The sequence below is a fragment of the Hoplias malabaricus genome, chromosome 15 (assembly GCF_029633855.1).
Source record: "Hoplias malabaricus isolate fHopMal1 chromosome 15, fHopMal1.hap1, whole genome shotgun sequence".
In the NCBI taxonomy this organism is placed as follows: domain Eukaryota; kingdom Metazoa; phylum Chordata; class Actinopteri; order Characiformes; family Erythrinidae; genus Hoplias; species Hoplias malabaricus.
The window spans coordinates 33,454,963-33,474,433 of NC_089814.1; the positions used below are offsets into that span (position 1 = coordinate 33,454,963).

At 46.6% G+C, this 19,471-nt stretch overlaps 1 protein-coding gene across 1 annotated transcript in view; it reads right to left on the reverse strand.

Annotated features, from left to right (window-relative positions):
* tcf4 (transcription factor 4) overlaps positions 1-19,471 on the reverse strand; it is a 122,094-nt gene that overhangs the window by 64,916 nt on the left and 37,707 nt on the right. Inside the window, exons 4-5 of the mRNA XM_066645603.1 lie at positions 9,663-9,718; positions 6,813-6,906 (exon numbers count right to left, since the gene is read on the reverse strand). Of these exons, the coding sequence (XP_066501700.1) occupies positions 6,813-6,906; positions 9,663-9,718 (150 nt within the window). The remainder of the gene's footprint in view (positions 1-6,812; positions 6,907-9,662; positions 9,719-19,471) is intronic.

Here is a 19,471-nt window from a genome sequence, read left to right on the forward strand (position 1 = left end):
TATAAAAACATGCCCAAATCAGCCTTAACATTAAAACCACTCCAACAAACACCACGTCAGTGTCATAGCAGCCACCACCCGACTCATACCTGCTCTGCGGGGGTCCCGTGGGGGTCCTGTGGGGGTCCTGAGCATGGAACAGCAGGGTGAAAGGGTGAGGACAAAGTATGCAGAGCAACAGATGGTCTACAGTTTGCGATTATAGAATTACGAAGGGCTCCTGTGTGGTCAGTGGAGATGAGAGAATGCAGAAAAAAGAGAATCAAGGAGTGTGTGTGTGTGTGTGTGTGTGTGTGTGGGTCGCTATCCTACATTTGTATCACTGTGCACATCTCTCTCTCTCTCTCTCTCTCTCTCTCTCTCTCACCCACACTCTCTCTATCATCGCCGTTTCTCTTGTTCCCCATTGTTTATTGAACTGTACGTTGAATTTTGCCCTGCGATGGACCATGGAACAAACTACACAAATTACTCTTCACTTTTGTGAAAAAACAATATTCTAAGATAATTTACTGAGCTGAAACACGCCAGTTACGAGAGGTCAGATACCGACGTGACTACTTTGGAAAACAAATTGAAGATGGCTAATGTATGAGGCCACAAATAGAGTTTTTAAAAATGGAAAACACAAAGAAATTAATATTTTGGGCCTGAACTGTGAGATTCGGATAGATTTCTTAATCAACAAGCCATTAACTCATTCAACACGTGCGCAATGTGTTCATCAGGAGATAAATCAGAAAATAATGAAAGAGAGAGAGAGAGAGAGAGAGAGAGAGAGAGAGAGAGAGAGAGAGAGAGAGAGAGTGTTTGTGTATTCACTGTTCCCCCACATTCAACCCCACTACAGCTAAACTTGGCCAAAGGCTGAAAGGCCCATTCAGACAGCCGGCCAATCACATGCTGTTGTCGAGACCACTGACCAATCAGACACATTTCTTCAAATTACTGACCTATCAGGTGTCTCTTTGCCAGGCAGCAGAGCAGTCAACAAATCAGACACTGTTTCCTGGACAAGCAACCAATCCAATGCAGTCAGGCACACCAATAAGATACTACCTCCTGGACAGCCAACCAATCAGAGAGTCTCCCGGACGAGCGCCCAATCAGACAAGCGCTCCTAAAGATTCAACAAATCACACTCTCGTTTCTGGAGAGTTAGCAGATCAGACATATTAGTGTAGGCCACTGACCAATCAGACACTCTCTCAAATCACTGACCAATCAGGAGCTTTTGGTCCCAGGCAGCCGACCAAAAGTGCAATCAAGTGCTCGATGCCAAGCAGCTGACCAATGAGAGGAGATTCAACCCATGTGACACCATCTCCTGGAAACCTAGCCAATCATTCATTCATTCATTCATTCATTCATTCATTCATCTGTAAGCGCTTATCCGGTTCAGGGTCGCGGTGGGTCCAGGGCCTCCCTGGAATCATTGGGCGCAAGGCGGGAGGGGGCACCAGTCCTTCACAGGGCAACACAGACACACACACACATTCACTCACACACTCACACCTACGGAGTCGCCAATCCACCTACCAATATGTGTTTTTTGACCGTGGGAGGAAACCGGAGCACCTGGAGGAAACCCACGCGGACACAGGGAGAACACACCACACTCCTCACAGACAGTCACCCGGAGGAAACCCACGCAGACACAGGGAGAACACACCACACTCCTCACAGACAGTCACCCGGAGGAAACCCACGCAGACACAGAGAGAACACCCCACACTCCTCACAGACAGTCACTCGGAGGAAACCCACGCAGACACAGGGAGAACACACCACACTCCTCACAGACAGTCACCCAGAGGAAACCCACGCAGACACAGGGAGAACACACCACACTCCTCACAGACAGTCACCCGGAGGAAACCCACGCAGACACAGGGAGAACACACCACACTCCTCACAGACAGTCACCCGGAGGAAACCCACGCAGACACAGGGAGAACACACCACACTCCTCACAGACAGTCACCCGGAGGAAACCCACGCAGACACAGGGAGAACACACCACACTCCTCACAGACAGTCACCCGGAGGAAACCCACGCAGACACAGGGAGAACACACCACACTCCTCACAGACAGTCACCCGGAGCGGGAATCGAACCCACCGCCCTAGCCAATCAAAGTCCACCAATAACACGGTCTCTCCTGGGCAGCCAACTGATCACAGGCTGTCTGTCTGGGGGCAAGGAACTCTGACACTTTTTTCCCAGGAATTTCCAGAGCGCCTCCAGAATTCCAGTCTACATTCCAGCGTTCCAGATGCGTGGGCCTGGACTATCATGGAATTCACAAGATTAGCTTAAACACTGTATACACACACACACACACACACACACACACACACACAACACTTCATTTACAACACACCAGCAGGGAGTAATGATTTCTTGAAATAAAAAATATTTCTTTAAATATCTTTGTATTTTTTTCATTATTATTACTATTTTCTCTATTTAACCAAAGAAAAATAGGAAAAAAAAAAAAAAAGAAACAGAGATCAAACAGGGCTCCAAAATTAAACAAAGAATAAGATACAAATAGAGAGTTAAAACTGAACATGGAATAATAAAAAATACAGAGAGGTTCAGAGGTGATATTCGGGGTTCTGTCAAATCCAACCGCATTTATTACAGAGGTGTACACGCACACACACACACACACACACACACACACACACACACACACACACACACACACACTTCACCCTTCATGACCTGGAGTGTGTGTACAGTGAGGGGAGCTGAAAGCTGATGGTCAATTTACACCTGAAGGCTGCTGGCTGAGATGCTGCTCCATCGCCATGCCAACGCATCCACCTGGGACTCGCGCCAAGAGCCTCAACCTTCACCCTTCTCTCATCCCTCTCTCTCTCATGCCCCCCTTTCTCTCTCTCTCTCTATTCATCCCTCATCCTCTACACCCTCCCTTCCCTTCCCTTCCCTGCCCCCCCCACCCCCCCACCCGGGGGTGGCTCTCTAAGGCCAGAGGTGGGTTGGGTGGGGGTCGCCGTCCCGTCCCGAGCCTGCGGTGCGACGGCATCCCGAAATGACTGAATGTGATAATTAGGTTGGTGGAGGTGGCGATAGGGCTGCTGGGGGTTTGCATGCCTTCGGGACCCTCGAACCGGTCCATTTGCAGCCATCTGGGCCAGCTGTGCACGTGTGTGTGGGGGTGTACGTTTGCATATTTGTATGTACAGAAATTTTCATACGCTTAATTCTACTCAATATCGTCACACTGCTGTAACAATTCATTCATTCATTCATTCATTCATTCATTCATTCACTTATTCATTCATTATCTGTAACCCTTATCCAGTTCAGGGTCACAGTGGGTCCAGAGCCTACCTGGAATCATTGGGCGCAAGGCGGGAATACACCCTGGAGGGGGCGCCAGTCCTTCACAGGGCAACACACACACACACATTCATTCACACACTCACACCTACGGACACTTTTGAGTCACCAATCCCCCTACCAACATGTGTTTTTGGACTGTGGGAGGAAACCGGAGCACCCGGAGAAAACCCACGCAGACACAGAGAGAACACACCACACTCCTCGGAGACGGTCACCCGGAGAAAACCCACGCAGACACAGAGAGAACACACCACACTCCTCGGAGACAGTCACCCGGAGAAAACCCACGCAGACACAGAGAGAACACACCACACTCCTCGGAGACAGTCACCTGGAGGAAACCCACGCAGACACAGGGAGAACACACCACACTCCTCACAGACAGTCACCTGGAGGAAACCCACGCAGACACAGAGAGAACACACCACACTCCTCACAGACAGTCACCCGGAGGAAACCCACGCAGACACAGGGAGAACACACCACACTCCTCACAGACAGTCACCCGGAGGAAACCCACGCAGACACAGGGAGAACACACCACACTCCTCACAGACAGTCACCCGGAGGAAACCCACACAGACACAGAGAGAACACACAACCACATCAGTCACAAGATTAAAACCACTGCCACATGGAACCGAATGCCACTGTTTATCTCTGAGGGGTGATGGATGCACTGTTATTACATGTGTTATTACACTGGGGCTGGGGATGTTTACCTGTGATATGTGTGATGTCTGGTGTATTACACAGATTACTACATCCTTATTGAACATTCATTCATTCATTCATTATCTGTAACCCTTATCCAGTTCAGGGTCGCGGTGGGTCCAGAGTCTACCTGGAATCATTGGGCACAAGGCGGGAATACACCCTGGAGGGGGCGCCAGTCCTTCACAGGGCCCTTATTGAACATGTAAGGTTTAAACGTACACTCTATTTTTTTATTTATTTAATAAGAATGAAACAAATAAGTATTTTCCATTTTCAGCAGCTTACAGAGCGGCGCAGAAGTGAAAGTGATTGGTCAGGGCTCGCTGAGCTGAGAAACGTCCACTACCAGCGAAATAAACAAATAAATAAATAAAATAAAATAAAAAATAAGACACACACAAACACAAATAACTTTTTGCATTTTCTTTTAACGCTTTGTTTTTTTTTTTTCCACATCATTTAAAAAATTCTGGTAATAAATTACCACCGATCACAGAGGGTCAGCAAAACTGCTCGGAAAACTTCAGCCATCCGCAAAATTCCTGCATCCGGAGGAGAAACGCTGCATTTACAGGACTGAGGGGAGCAGTGTGGAAAGTGCTGAAGTAAAACAACAGTTAGACTGCGTACACAAACCTGCTGCGTGTGTGTGTGTGTGTTGTTATTGTCTATGAAGGTCTGACAGTAAAGAAGCACTGTGTAAGCCGCCTGCACCTGCTCGACTCTGACACACACACACACACACACACACACATGAATCTACACATGAAACACGCTTCTATAATCTCCATGGAATAATATTGACCAATAATGGGACACTCTGGAGCAGCTGCACATGAGCCTAGCCTCACCAGCCGTCCGCCGGAGGGGTAAGAGCCCCCAGCACTGGGCGGTGGAGCAGTGGCGCGGTGTTCTCTCTCAGTGATGCAGCTCCATCCAGAACCTCTGGGATGAGTTGCGGAGGTGTGCTGACAGGACGTCCTTCAGGGACAAGTGTGTCCTCAGTTAACTTAACAACCACGCGGGTAAACAGCCAATCAGAGGCCTCTTCTGACATCACACACACACAATGGGAAGTTACTAAAATACTTCAGGAGAAAGAAGAGAGAGAGAGAAAGAGAGAGAGAGAGAGAGAGAGAGAGAGAGTGAGAGAGAGAGAGAGAGAAAATGAGAGAGAGAGAGAGAGAGAGGTGGACACATAGAAGAGAACGAGACAGAAGACAAAAATGGCTAAAAGAAACAAACCGAAGAATGAATAAGAGACAAAGTAAAAGAAAGAAACTGAAATTAGATAGTAGGAAGAGAGCGAGAGAGAGAGAGAGAGAGAGAAGCCCTGGGCTCTATATTACATTTTTTATGGCTTAAGTCAAGCTTAATTAGTCTCAGGCTCTCGTGTCGCAGGCTGATAATCTGTGTCACTGGCCATTTGCTCAGTGTGGCACACACGGCCGACGGCACAGCTCGGCATCATGGGTAACTGAGCACAGAGAGAGAGAGAGACAGAGAGTGTGGAAGAGAGAGAGTGAGAGAGAGAGAGAGAGAGAGAGAGCGAGAGAGAGAGAGAGAGATGTGGAGGTATGACAAGTGACCTGGCGTTTTAAGCTGCTTGTGCATTTGGGTGTAGAATACACACACAGCACTGACAGGCAGCCCTTTCATTTTCTTTTATTTTATTTGTGTGTGTGTGTGTGTGTGTGTGTGTGTGTGTGTGTGCAGTGAGCAGCGTCAAAAATAAACAACACTAGAGTGCGGATACAGATTTGACAGTAAAGTAGACCATCACAACCCAGAAAATAATACTAATTTATTACTATTTTAACGTGTTTATAAACATTATGTCATGCAATGAATAGCACCCCCTTGTGGTGCAGTTCCTAAGTGTGAGTGAGTATGTGTACGAGTGAGTTACAAGCCTGTTCCATGGTGTGTTTTGAATCTAGTAAATAATATCACATGGTAAAAGAGGACCAAACGACGGAAAAGATCAAATGAGGGTTAACAGATGAAAACCCAAAGATGAAAACATTATGCATTATATACACATGGCTCATGTCTTTATATCACACGTTTGTTTTTATCCGACTCACGATGGCAGCTCGTAAAATTACGCCGTGGTCTTTTGAAGAGGTTCAAACACTCCTCGGATCGGGGGCCGACGAAAGAATCCAGCGAGAGCTGGACGCTGCAACAAGGAAGGAACACACTCTACTGATCTGTCTGAACTGATGACGGAGCTGTGTTCAGTCCCAAACAACAACAACACGTCAACACACTATGAGTAAACACCGCTTAACATAACCTCAGCCGTTGTTGTGGTTTCCAAAGCCCTCTGATCCCCTTAGAAACAGGTTTTGAGACAACACTGGAAACATTTCAGGCGAAGGGTGGTGGAATTGTGGTAGTAGAACACAAACCAAAAAGTGTGTAGAACCGAGCCGAGCCGATTACTCTGCAGTGGAAAATCTCCATTTAAATTCCAATTGTTCAAATACAAAGACACTCTCAGCACCCTGGACTTCACAGGATAGTGTTGAATGAAGAGCTATGGATAAATCAATGAGCAGCAAACTAACAAAAGCAAGTATTGTTCCACTGTAAGAACTCTTGAATAAATATATGATGTATACACTGGCACAAACGTATGTGTGTGTGTGTGTGTGTGTACACTCAATGATTGTGTTAATAACTCCCCACAGTGTAAACAATAACAGAGCCTTACCGGCCAGTCTGGAGTTGACGTAGGGCGGAGAGATGCTGTCGTGGGCGGCGAGGTCCCGGCTGGTCATGTGATACTGAGCTCCGTCCACGTAATTCTGCAGGGGTCAGAGGTCAGACATGAGGTCAGCTGAAGGGGGTGGAGCTGGATTCAATTGGAAGCGTTAACAGAACTTCTGGATTTACTCAGCATGAATTCATTCATTCATTCATTCATTCATTCATTCATTCATTCATGTACACATTAGTCCCCTTTTTTGGAACGGGAATGGATAGGTTTGTGGATGGATGGGTGGAAGGATAAGTGACTGAATGAGTGGATGAATGGATGAGTGGGTGGGCTGATGGGTAGTTGTAAAGATGGATGAATGAATGGATGAATGGATGGATGTCCACATAGATAGATAGAGAGAATGGATGGCTAGAGGGAGAGAGACATACGGATGGATGGATGGATGGAAGGATGGCAAGATAGATAAATAAAAAAGTGTGTTAACGTCGCTAACGTCGGCGCTAACACTAAAAGCTCAGTTATAATCTCCCAGCGTTCGCTGTTTTAAAACCAGCCAAGACTCTCAGACCCTGACGGACGCTTCAGGACAGACAGCTTACAGTGAGGTGTTAGCGGAGACTGAAAACTTTGCGATGGGACGTTCAAGTTCTAAAGCCCAGCACCTGCAACCTCCAGTTGGTGCATATTGGATGGTGTCACGCAGAAACAGAATGTGAGAAAGATCATCGGTGCCTCAACAGACGAGCTACTGTCTCTGACTTTACATCTACAAGGTGGACCAACGAGGGAGGAGTGTCTCACAGAGTGGACAGAGAGTGGACACAGGGTTTCAAAACTCCAGCAGCACTGCTGTGTCTGATCCACTCTACACCAGCACAACACACACTAACACACCACCACCACGTCAGTGTCACTGCAGCACTGAGAATGATCCACCACCGCATCACACCTGCTCTGTGGGGGTCCTGAGCGCTGAGGAAAGTATGCAGAGCAACAGCTGGACTACAGTCTGTGATCGCAGATTTACAAAGTGCTCCTGTGTGGTCAGTGGAGCTGTGTGGAAAGTGCAGACGTGGTACGTGTTCCTAACCCCGTGAATGTTCAGTGTAGTCCCACGATGCACTGCAAATAAATAGCAGACAACCCATGGACACCAGTGGATAGCAGATACCCATAATACACTGCGTTGTTTGGTAAAGACCCCCGTGAGGTCGTGTGCAAAATGGTTTACTCCACTTCAGAATTCAGTTCCTTCCAATGGTGCACTATATAGTGAGTAATGTACGTAATAGTGAATAGGGAGCCATTTGGGACACAGCAGCCGTCTCCAGATACTCCGCCCACTTTTCCGGTTCTTTACGTGATTGGAAACGGATGCTGTTACTCAAACAGAGTAATTTGTCTGTTAAACAAACAAACAACAACAACAACAACAACAGCACAAACCGAGGAGAGCTGCTGGAGTGAAGGAGAGGGTAACGAGTTCGTCCCTTGTCAGTGTCCAGGGAGTCCATTTGCATCCGAGACGTCCAGGAGAGAAAGTGCTTGGGGCAGCAAGTCCTTCACCTCATAGCTGTGGTTTCTGCTGATGGCAGACGTGCGGTTTACCTCACGTGACCCTGTCAGCGAGACCTCTGACCGCCGCAGACGAGCGCCAACGCGGAGAGGAACGGCTGATTAAACTCAGACACCAGTAACGGTGAGCCACGCAGGGCGACCTTGCACGCGGAAACGTCACGACTCAGTGATTATTAACACACAGCGGCGCCGGCGCAAAGGAGTCACACGCGAAAGAGAAGAGAAACCAGCGCAGAAACACTCACCACTTCATTACAAACACAGGTCAAATGAACTTCATCATTCATCAGTAATCAACCACACAGACAAAATCACAGAGAAAATGAAAGATGGAGGGATAAACAGGGGGATGATGGATGATGGACAGATAGATGGATGGTTTGATGGATTATAGATGAATGGATGAATCTATAGACGAATGTAAAAATGGATGATGGAGGGATGGATGGATGGACAGATGATGGATGGATGGATGGATGGATGGATGATAGCTGGATGGATGGATGGATGGATGGATGGATGATGGATGGATGGATGATAGCTGGATGGATGATGGATGGATGGATGTATGAATGGATGATGGATGGATGATGAATGGATTGATGAATGGATGGATGGATGATGGGTGGATGGATGGATGGATGGATGGATGATGAATGGATTGATGAATGGATGGATGGATGGATGGATGATGGATGGATGGATGGATGATAGCTGGATGGATGATGGGTGGATGGATGTATGAATGGATGATGGATGGATGGATGTATGAATGGATGATGGATGGATGATGAATGGATTGATGAATGGATGGATGGATGATGGGTGGATGGATGGATGGATGGATGATAAATGGATTGATGAATGGATGGATGGATGGATGGATGATAGCTGGATGGATTATGGATGGATGATGGATGGATGGATGTATGAATGGATGATGGATGGATGATGAATGGATTGATGAATGAATGGATGGATGATGGACAGGTGGTGGCTGGATGGATTGATGAATGGATTGATGAATGGATGATGGGTGGATGGATGGATGGATGGGTAGATGATGGATGGATGGATGAAGGATGGACAGATGAGTAGATAGCTTTCAGACAGACAGACAGACAGACAGACAGACAGACAGACAGACAGACAGATAGATAGATAGATAGATAGATAGATAGATAGATAGATAGATAGATAGATAGATAGATAGATAGATAGATAGATAATTTAGGGATATAGTTATGAATGGAGATGTTGTACCTTTGTGACGCGTGCACTGTTGCCCCAGGCCCCGGAGCTCACTCTGTCCTCCACATCTGCAGAAATACACACACACACACACACACACTTGTCAGACGCTGTCATAACAACATATTAGACACATCACACAAGTCTGTGGCTCCTCCACCACTGTACGGCTCTAATCCTCCAGCGCTGCAGCACTGAGGCCTTTCACAATTTACAATACCACGGATAAACACCGGAATCCTTTTAATTAACACACACAGCTCGCTCCTTCTCCGTCTTGGAATGGGAATGGGAATCCTTTATGGATAAATTCTTTAGTGAATATTTCATTTTCTTTAAGGAACATTAAGAAGAACAAAGCCATTGTTTTAAGTCTCTCTCTCTCTCTCTCTCTCTCTCCTCTCTCTCTCTCTCTCTCTCTCTCTCTCTCACACACACACACACACACACACACACACCAGAAACAAAGGTTCTTGTTCATTAAACAGAAAACACAGTAATGTATGGATCCATTGTGGAAGCTTTCAGTGACGAGAAAGACTCTTAATAAAGTTCACACTCACTTCTAAAGAGGAGACGATCAGAAAAGTGAGGATTAGCTAAGAGCACCCACACACACCCACACACACACCCACACACACACAGTTTAGCGTGTGTGAGTAAAACACACACAGAATATTTCAACAATAATTAAAATCAATGGTTTTTAATTAAGGCAAATGAATGAGTGTTGGTTAACAAAAGAGACCCCCCCCCCGATGTGTGCTGATGGACTCTGCCGATATCATGTGATTCAACTAATTATTGTTCAATATTCAACCCAGATGTTCCCTGATATTCAATCCAGAAATTTGCTCACATTCAATCCAGATGTTCTGTGAAATTCAATCCAGAACTTCTCTTTTATTCATCCCAGAAATGCATTCATATTCAGTCCAGATGTTCCCTGATAGTAATTCAAATATTCCCCCATATTCAGTCCAGATGTTCTCTGAAAATCAATGCAGAAAGTCTCTTAAATTCAACCCAGATGTTCTCTAATATTCAATCCAGAAATTCTCTCATATTCAACCCAGATGTTCTCTGATATTCAATCCAGAAATTCGCTCACATTCAATCCAGATGTTCTCTAATATTCAATCCAGAAATTCTCTCATATTCAACCCAGATGTTCTCTGATATTCAATCCAGAAATTCGCTCACATTCAATCCAGATGTTCTCTAATATTCAATCCAGAAATTCTCTCATATTCAACCCAGATGTTCTCTGATATTCAATCCAGATGTTCTCTAATATTCAATCCAGAAATTCTCTCATATTCAACCCAGATGTTCTCTGATATTCAATCCAGAAATTCGCTCACATTTAATCCAGATGTTCTCTAATATTCAATCCAGAAATTCTCTCATATTCAACCCAGATGTTCTCTGATATTCAATCCAGAAATTCTCTCACATTCAGTCCAGATGTTCTCTGAAAATCAATGCAGAAAGTCTCTTAAATTCAATCCAGATGTTCACTGATATTCAATCCAGAAATTCTCTCACATTCAATCCAGATGTTCACTGATATTCAATCCAGATATTTCCTTATATTAAATCCAGTTGTTTTTCCAGATTTTTTTTTGCTGATATTGGTCAAATATTGATCATAAATGTCAGAATGTACCCACTTTAACACAGGAAACACACACACACACACACACATACACTCCTGTCCATCCTGAGGGCTGTGGATGGGTGATGGGGGGGATGGGAAAAGAGGAGAGTAGATGAGAGCTCAACCCCTCCCTCCAATCCCTCCATCCCCTGGAAAGAAGCGGAAAAGTCAGAGGAAGGAAAAAAGTGATAGAATGGAGAAGAGGTGAAGGGTTAAGGAAATTCCATCACAATCTGAATTGGAGACATACTTATTTATGTATATATTTATATCTGAATTTATATTTATATTTATATATACATAAATATACATATATTTATTCATACGTTTGGAGGAGGCTGTGCTTCCAAAGCTGGCAGCGATGGAGATAACATGGAAATAAATTAAAACCACTGATGCCACTCAACTTCTCCATCATGGACACACACACACACACACACACACACACACACACACACACACACTCTTTGTTAGGGTTTTGGTTTTGGATTGAACCGTGTAATTATTACATAAAGCACTGAACTGCCCCTCCTTATGATACAGTTATTAAAATGTGAGTGAGTGAGTGAGTGAGTGAGTCAGTGAGTGAATGAGTGAAAATAAGTAGGTGAAGGAGTAAGTGTGTGAGTGAGAGTGAGTCAGTGAGTGAGTGAGTGAGTGAGGGAGTCAGTGAGTGAGAGAGAGAGTGAGTGAGTGAGTGAGTGAGCGAGCGAGTCATTGAGTGAGTGAGTGAGTGAAAGAGTGAAAATAAGTAGGTGAAGGAGTAAGTGTGTGAGTGAGAGTGAGTCAGTGAGTGAATGAGTGAAAATAAGTAGGTGAAGGAGTAAGTGTGTGAGTGAGAGTGAGTCAGTGAGTGAGTGAGTGAGTGAGGGAGTCAGTGAGTGAGAGAGAGAGTGAGTGAGTGAGTGAGTGAGCGAGCGAGTCATTGAGTGAGTGAGTGAGTGAAAGAGAGAGTGAGTGAGTGAGTGAGTGAGCGAGCGAGTGAGCCATTGAGTGAGTGAGTGAGGGAGGGAGTCATTGAGTGAGTGAGTGAGTGAGTGAGGGAGTCAGTGAGTGAGTGAGTCAGTGAGTGAGTCATAGAATGAGTAAGTGAGTGAGTGAGCGAGTGAGGGAGTCACTGAGTAATTCCGTGAGTGAGTGAGTGAGCGAGTGAGTCACTTAGTGAGTGAGTCAGAGAATGAGTGAGTGAGTCAGTGAGTGAGTTAGCGAGTCAGAGAATGAGTGAGTGAGTCAGTGAGTGAGTGAGCGAGTCAGTGAATGAGAGAGAGAGAGTGAGTGAGTGAGTGAGTGAGGGAGTCAGTGAGTGAGTGTTTGAGTGAGTGAATGAGTGAGGGATTCAGTGAGTGAATGAGTGAGGGATTCAGTGAGTGAGTGAGTGAGGGAATCAGTGAGCGAGTGAGTCAGTGAGTGAATGAGTGAGGGATTCAGTGAGAGAGTGATGGAGTCAGTGAGTGAGTGATTGAGTGAGTGAATGAGTGAGGGATTCAGTGAGTGAGTGAGTGAGGGATTCAGTGAGTGAGTGATTGAGTGAGTGAACGAGTGAGGGATTCAGTGAGTGAGTGAGTGAGGGAGTCAGTGAGTGAGTGATTGAGTGAGTGAACGAGTGCGGGATTCAGTGAGTGAGTGAGTGAGGGAGTCAGTGAGTGAGTGATTGAGTGAATGAACGAGTGAGTGATTGAGTGAGTGAACGAGTGAGGGATTCAGTGAGTGAGTGACCACCCCCCTGCATTAGTGGTACAGTCCATCACCCCTGACATCAGGACATATAAACAGGTTTCACACATACACTTTTCCTGTACGTCACACACTGAGAGAGAGAGAGAGAGAGAGAGAGAGAGAGAGAGAGAGAGAGAGAGAGAGAGAGAGAGAGAGAGAGAAGGGATGTATAGAGAACATAGAAAAATGAATAAGGAAGAAAAGAGGAAAAATGAAACAAATAAAAAGACAAAGTAAACAAAGATGAAAGAGAGATGGAGAGAAGGAGGAGGAAAAAGAAAGCATGATATATATATAGAGAGCGATTGATCAGTGTGCAGGTGCAGTGTTGTGTATAGAACAGAAGCTCTCTGTGTGTGTGTGTGTGTGTGTGTGTGTGTGTGTGTGTTCTCTGTCAGGACTTAATGAAGTTACAGTGACAGACGAGCGTGTGTCTCTGCGCAGATGAAATTAAAGCAGGTCGACACGAAACAGAGACGAATTAATACACTTATCTCCGCTGTCAGAGAAAAACAGACACACACTATTTATATCCTCTCCTCCTCTCTCTCCTCGACACACACACACACACACACACACAGTCACAAAGTCTCTCTCTCTCTCTCTAATGAAAGTGTGTTTAGTGAATGTGTCTTGCAGTGGACGATGGGGTCAGACAGCCGCAACTTTGTGTGTGAGGTGAGGGTTTCCGAGCACCTGTCTGTACACACACACACACACACACACACACACACACACGGGTTGTCAGATGGGCTGATGTGTGTGTGTGTGTGTGTGTGTGAGGACAGAGCTCTGAGACCATATTAAAGACAGTAACTGATACTGTTTTATAACTGTTTAATAACAGCAATGTGAACGGAATAAAGTCACATGACCATCCAGGTGTTCCTGTTGCTAGGAAACAAGACAGGAAGTGGCAGGTCAGGGAGATAAGTGATGGAGGAATGTAAACGTGACGTCATCTCATTATTGAAAGAGAAAAGATGGAGATGTTAGAGTGATCAACTTATTAGAAAGTGGCGTCGTTAATGACGTAACGATAAAGTCACGTTATTATTTAAAACTGAGTGAGAATGGAGCGTTTCTATTGGTCGGTTTTTCAGGAAAGTTTCACACAGCAGAAACAGCAGCTGCTCCTTTCAGAACATTAATACAAACACGAACAGGGGACAGTGTCTGCTTCCGTCAGCACAAATATCTCTAGGACTTTTAATTTCTACTGTATTTTACTCTCTCTCTTTTACTCTCTCTCTCTCTCTCTCTCTCTCTCTCTCTCTCTCTCTCTACCCCTCTCTCCCAGAGAACAGATGTGTGCAGATGTTGGTTAGGTTTCTCCAGTGCCGTGTTTAGGCGGCTGGCTGGAAAAAGTCAAGCGGAAGCAAAGGAATGGAATTCCAATACGGCAGAGAGAGGGAGAATAAACAGAGAGAGAGACAGAGAGAAAGTGAGAGAAAGAGAGAGAGAGAGAGATGGTGGACGATGAGTTCTGGACCACAGACTCAACCCCTAAACACATCTAAACACAGACTCATGTGCAGCTGCTCCAATTGGACATTGCCACCTACACAAAGGCTGGTGTTCACAAACTTTTGACACGCAGAGAACAAAACATCTGAAGTAAGCTCAGCTGAACTGCTGTGTGTGTGTGTGTGTGTGTGTGTGTGTGTGTACCTGTAGCTCTGCTATGTGTTACAGCAGTTTGGGTTTTCCTTGTAGCGTGAGACATTAACAGGCCCATAAAAAAGCCACAGCCCAAAGTGGACGAGGTCTCTCTCTCTCTCTCATACACACACACACACACACACACACACACACACACACACACACACACACACACACACACAACCTAGCAGGCCGCTCCAAAAATAAACAACCCCAGGGCTGAAAAATGGGCTGCTAAAAATCACACATGTGTCCAGCCCAATGTCTTTCATTCATTCATTCAAACACACACACACACACACACACACACACACACACACACACACACACACACACACACACACACACAGGGAGACTGCGGACAGGGAGACTGCGGACAGGTAAAGTGCGGACAGGGAGAGTGAGGACAGGGAGACTGCGGACAGGGAGACTGCAGACAGGGAGACTGCAGACAGGGAGACTGCAGACAGGGAGAGTGCGGACAGGTAGAGTGTGGACAGGGAGACTGCGGACAGGGAGACTGCGGACAGGGAGACTGCGGACAGGGAGACTGCGGACAGGTAAAGTGCGGACAGAGAGAGTGTGGACAGGGAGACTTCGGACAGGTAAAGTGCGGACAGAGAGAGTGTGGACAGGGAGTGTGCGGACAGGGAGTGTGCGGACAGGGAGTGTGCGGACAGAGAGAGTGCGGACAGGGAGTGTGCGTACAGGGAGTGTGCGGACAGGGAGACTGCGGACAGAGAGAGTGTGGACAGGGAGACTTCGGACAGGTAAAGTGCGGACAGAGAGAGTGTGGACAGGGAGACTTCGGACAGGTAAAGTGCGGACAGAGAGAGTGCGGACAGAGAGAGTGCGGACAGGGAGTGTGCGGACAGGGAGTGTGCGGACAGAGAGAGTGCGGACAGGGAGTGTGCGGACAGGGAGTGTGCGGACAGGGAGACTGCGGACAGAGAGAGTGTGGACAGGGAGACTTCGGACAGGTAAAGTGCGGACAGAGAGAGTGTGGACAGGGAGTGCGCAGACAGGGAGAGTGCGGACAGGGAGACTGCAGACAGGTAAAGTGTGGACAGGGAGACTGCAGACAGGTAAAGTGCGGACTGGGAGACTGCAGACAGGTAAAGTGCGGACAGGGAGAGTGCGTACAGGGAGACTGCGGACAGGTAAAGTGCGGACAGAGAGAGTGTGGACAGGGAGACTTCGGACAGGTAAAGTGCGGACAGAGAGAGTGCGGACAGAGAGAGTGCGGACAGGGAGTGTGCGGACAGGGAGTGTGCGGACAGAGAGAGTGCGGACAGGGAGTGTGCGGACAGGGAGACTGCGGACAGAGAGAGTGTGGACAGGGAGACTTCGGACAGGTAAAGTGCGGACAGAGAGAGTGTGGACAGGGAGTGCGCAGACAGGGAGAGTGCGGACAGGGAGACTGCAGACAGGTAAAGTGTGGACAGGGAGACTGCAGACAGGTAAAGTGCGGACTGGGAGACTGCAGACAGGTAAAGTGCAGACTGGGAGACAGCAGACAGGTAAAGTGCAGACAGGGAGACTGCAGACAGGTAGAGTGTGGACAGGTAGACTGCGGACAGGTAGAGTGTGGACAGGTAGACTGCAGACAGGTAGAGTGTGCACAGGTAGAGTGTGGACAGGTAGAGTATAGACAGGTAAAGTGTGGACAGGGAGACTGTGGACAGGTAGAGTGTGGAGAGGTTGAGTGCAGACAGGTAGACTGTGCACAGGTAGAGTGTGCACAGGTAGAGTGTGGACAGGTAGACTGCAGAAAGGTTGAGTGTGCACAGGTAGAGTGTGGACAGGTAGACTGCAGACAGGTAGAGTGTGGACAGGTAGAGTGTGCACAGGTAGAGTGTGGACAGGTAGACTGCAGAAAGGTTGAGTGTGCACAGGTAGAGTGTGGACAGGTAGAGTGTGGACAGGTAGAGTGTGGACAGGTAGAGTGTGCACAGGTAGAGTGTGGACAGGTAGACTGCAAACAGGTAGAGTGTGGAGAGGTAGACTGCAGACAGGTTGAGTGTGCACAGGTAGAGTGTGGACAGGTAGAGTGTGCACAGGTAGACTACAGACAGGTAGAGTGTGCACAGGTAGAGTGTGGACAGGTAGAGTGTGGACAGGTAGAGTGTGCACATGTAGAGTGTGCACAGGTAGACTGCAGACAAGAAGAGTGTGGACAGGTAGACTGCAGACAAGAAGAGTGTGGACAGGTAGACTGCAGACAGGTAGAGTGTGGACAGGTAGACTGCAGACAGGTAGAGGGTGCACAGGTAACCTGTAGACAAATGTCAGTGGTCAGCAACAACGCCATCTGGACGATTCCTTGAGCCAGTCACGCTCAGGTGGTGGCTAGATTTGCATTTTTTAATTCTCATCTAACTCCAGCTTTTCCCACAATCCAGAATCACCTGGTCACTGTATGAACACACACCTCTGGCCACTTTCCTGGGAACACCTGCTTAAAAGTCAGGAGAGAGTCTGAGGAATGTGCTCCCCATGATCCACTCATTAGGGACTTTGCTTCCTTCTCGACAGCACTCTGGGGAATGGGCTTCATTTCCGATGCCCCCCCCCCCACACACACACACTCTCTCAGGGGGTCAGGATCTCAACCTGTGACCCTGCCATTCACTTCAAGCTCCAAATACTCCAGCCATTTATTCCTTCACAACACACACACTCACACACACACACACACACACACACACACACACACACACACACACACACACGGAGAAAAACATGTAGAAATGGTCCTATATTGGTGCATATTTGATGAGAAGGAGGGAGGCCCACTCTAAATTGACATCTGCCCTTTACACTGTATGGAAGTTTTTATTATAACCATGAAAATAATGCACTGTAGCCATGAAAATGAGTTTACTGTAACTATAGAAATGTGCAGTAACCATGGCAACAAGTGTAGAGTAACGAGGGAATTATTTACAGAACAACTACGGCAGTAGCTGTAGACTTAACAGGGAAATGAATAAAGTAACAACTAACACGAATGCAGGTTAATCTTGTAAACAAGGGTAAAGTAACCATGGAAATGAGCATATAGTGACCATGGAATTGTGTGTAGTGTAACAAGGAAAGTTCATGTACATTAACCATGAATTGACTGTAGAATAACCATGGAAACAGTAAGGTGTAACCACAGAAACAGTGAGGCATTACCATCAAAACAAGTGAAGCGTAACCATGGAAAAGAGTGTAGAGTAAACATGGAAACAAGCGTAGCATAACCATGGAAACAAGCGTAGGGTAACCATGGAAATGTGCGTAGCATAACCATGGAAATAAATGTACAATAACCATGAAATGTGTGTAGAATAACCATGGAAACGAGTGCAGGGTAGCCATGAAAATTAGCATATAGTGACCATGGAAATGTGTGTAGTGTAACAAGGAAAGTTAATGTACATTAACCATGAATTGACTATAGAATAACCATGGAAACGGTAAGGTGTAACCATAGAAACAGTGAGGCATTACCATCAAAACAAGTGTAGCATAACCATGGAAATGAATGTATAATAACCATGAAATGAGTGTAGAATAACCATGGAAACGAGTATAGAATGACCATGGAAACAGGGCAGTGTAACCATTAAAACAGTGTAGCGTAACCATGGAAACATGTGTAAAGTAAACAAAGAAATGAGTTTAGAGTAACCGTGGCAATGACTGAAACATACTTTCACAGAAAAAGTGTAAGCGGAAGTTGGGTTTGAAATATTCCTGTGTGGAGATGAGCGCTGACACCTGCACGGTGGTAAAAATCCGATCAAACGCCGCACCTCTGAACCTCCCAGATCTGCCTCGTCACGACGCCGCCTCGCGGAGTCCGTGGGCCGCACACAGTTTAACTTCATTCCGAACACGACGGCCGCATCACAGCGGCTTGTTTTCCCGCATGAAAGGAATGACAGCAAAAAGGAGGGTTTGTGGGAGGGCGAGAGACACCGAGAGAGTGGGAGAGAGAGAGAGTGGGAGAGGGAGAGAGAGGGAGGGGGGGTAGGGGGGGGGGGGGGGGACTGTTTCACCTCTCCCAGGACTGTCCTATTAGCCGTCCTCATCTTGATTTAACACGTTTTGCGCGAGCAGGGAATTCGTGTCCGTTATGAATAATTTATCCAGGTCTTTTATTTCCTCAGCTGCGGACTTACCAGGGGGGAATAAGAGGGGGAAAAAACAAGAAAAAAACAGCAACAGGTGTTACGCTAACTCTGTTTAAAAACCCACAGCCAGGGACACAGAGAGAGAGAGAGAGAGAGAGAGAGAGAGAGAGAGAGAGTATGACAGAGAAAATACGAAGGAAATGGAGAGCATAATTGGTAAAATAGAAAAGGGAAAAGAGAAAGAAGAGAGCAGAGAGTTGGAAAAAGAAAAATGAAGGAGAAAGAAGAGGAAAAGCAAGAAAGTGGACAGAAGAGAAGAACAAGAAAAAAGAAGAAAAGACGAGTAAGAGCAGAAAAAAATGGGAGAGAGAGAGGTAGGGAGTGAGTGAAAGAGAAATAAAGTGCTGTTCTTGTTGTGGTAGTTTCCTCTCTGATAACCCATCTGGCCTTATCACTGTGTGTGTGTGTGTGTGTGTGTGTGTGTGTGTGAGATCTGCTGAATGCTGCTCACTCCTGAATAAAAGCACTAGAAGAGAGAGACTGTTTATCTCTCCCCTTCGGAGAGAGAGGGAAAAAAGGCCCTGTCTCTATCTGCGAGGCTTATCTGGAGCGGCGAGAGCATTCAGGGCGGACGAGTGCAGAGATGGAGTGATAGCGCG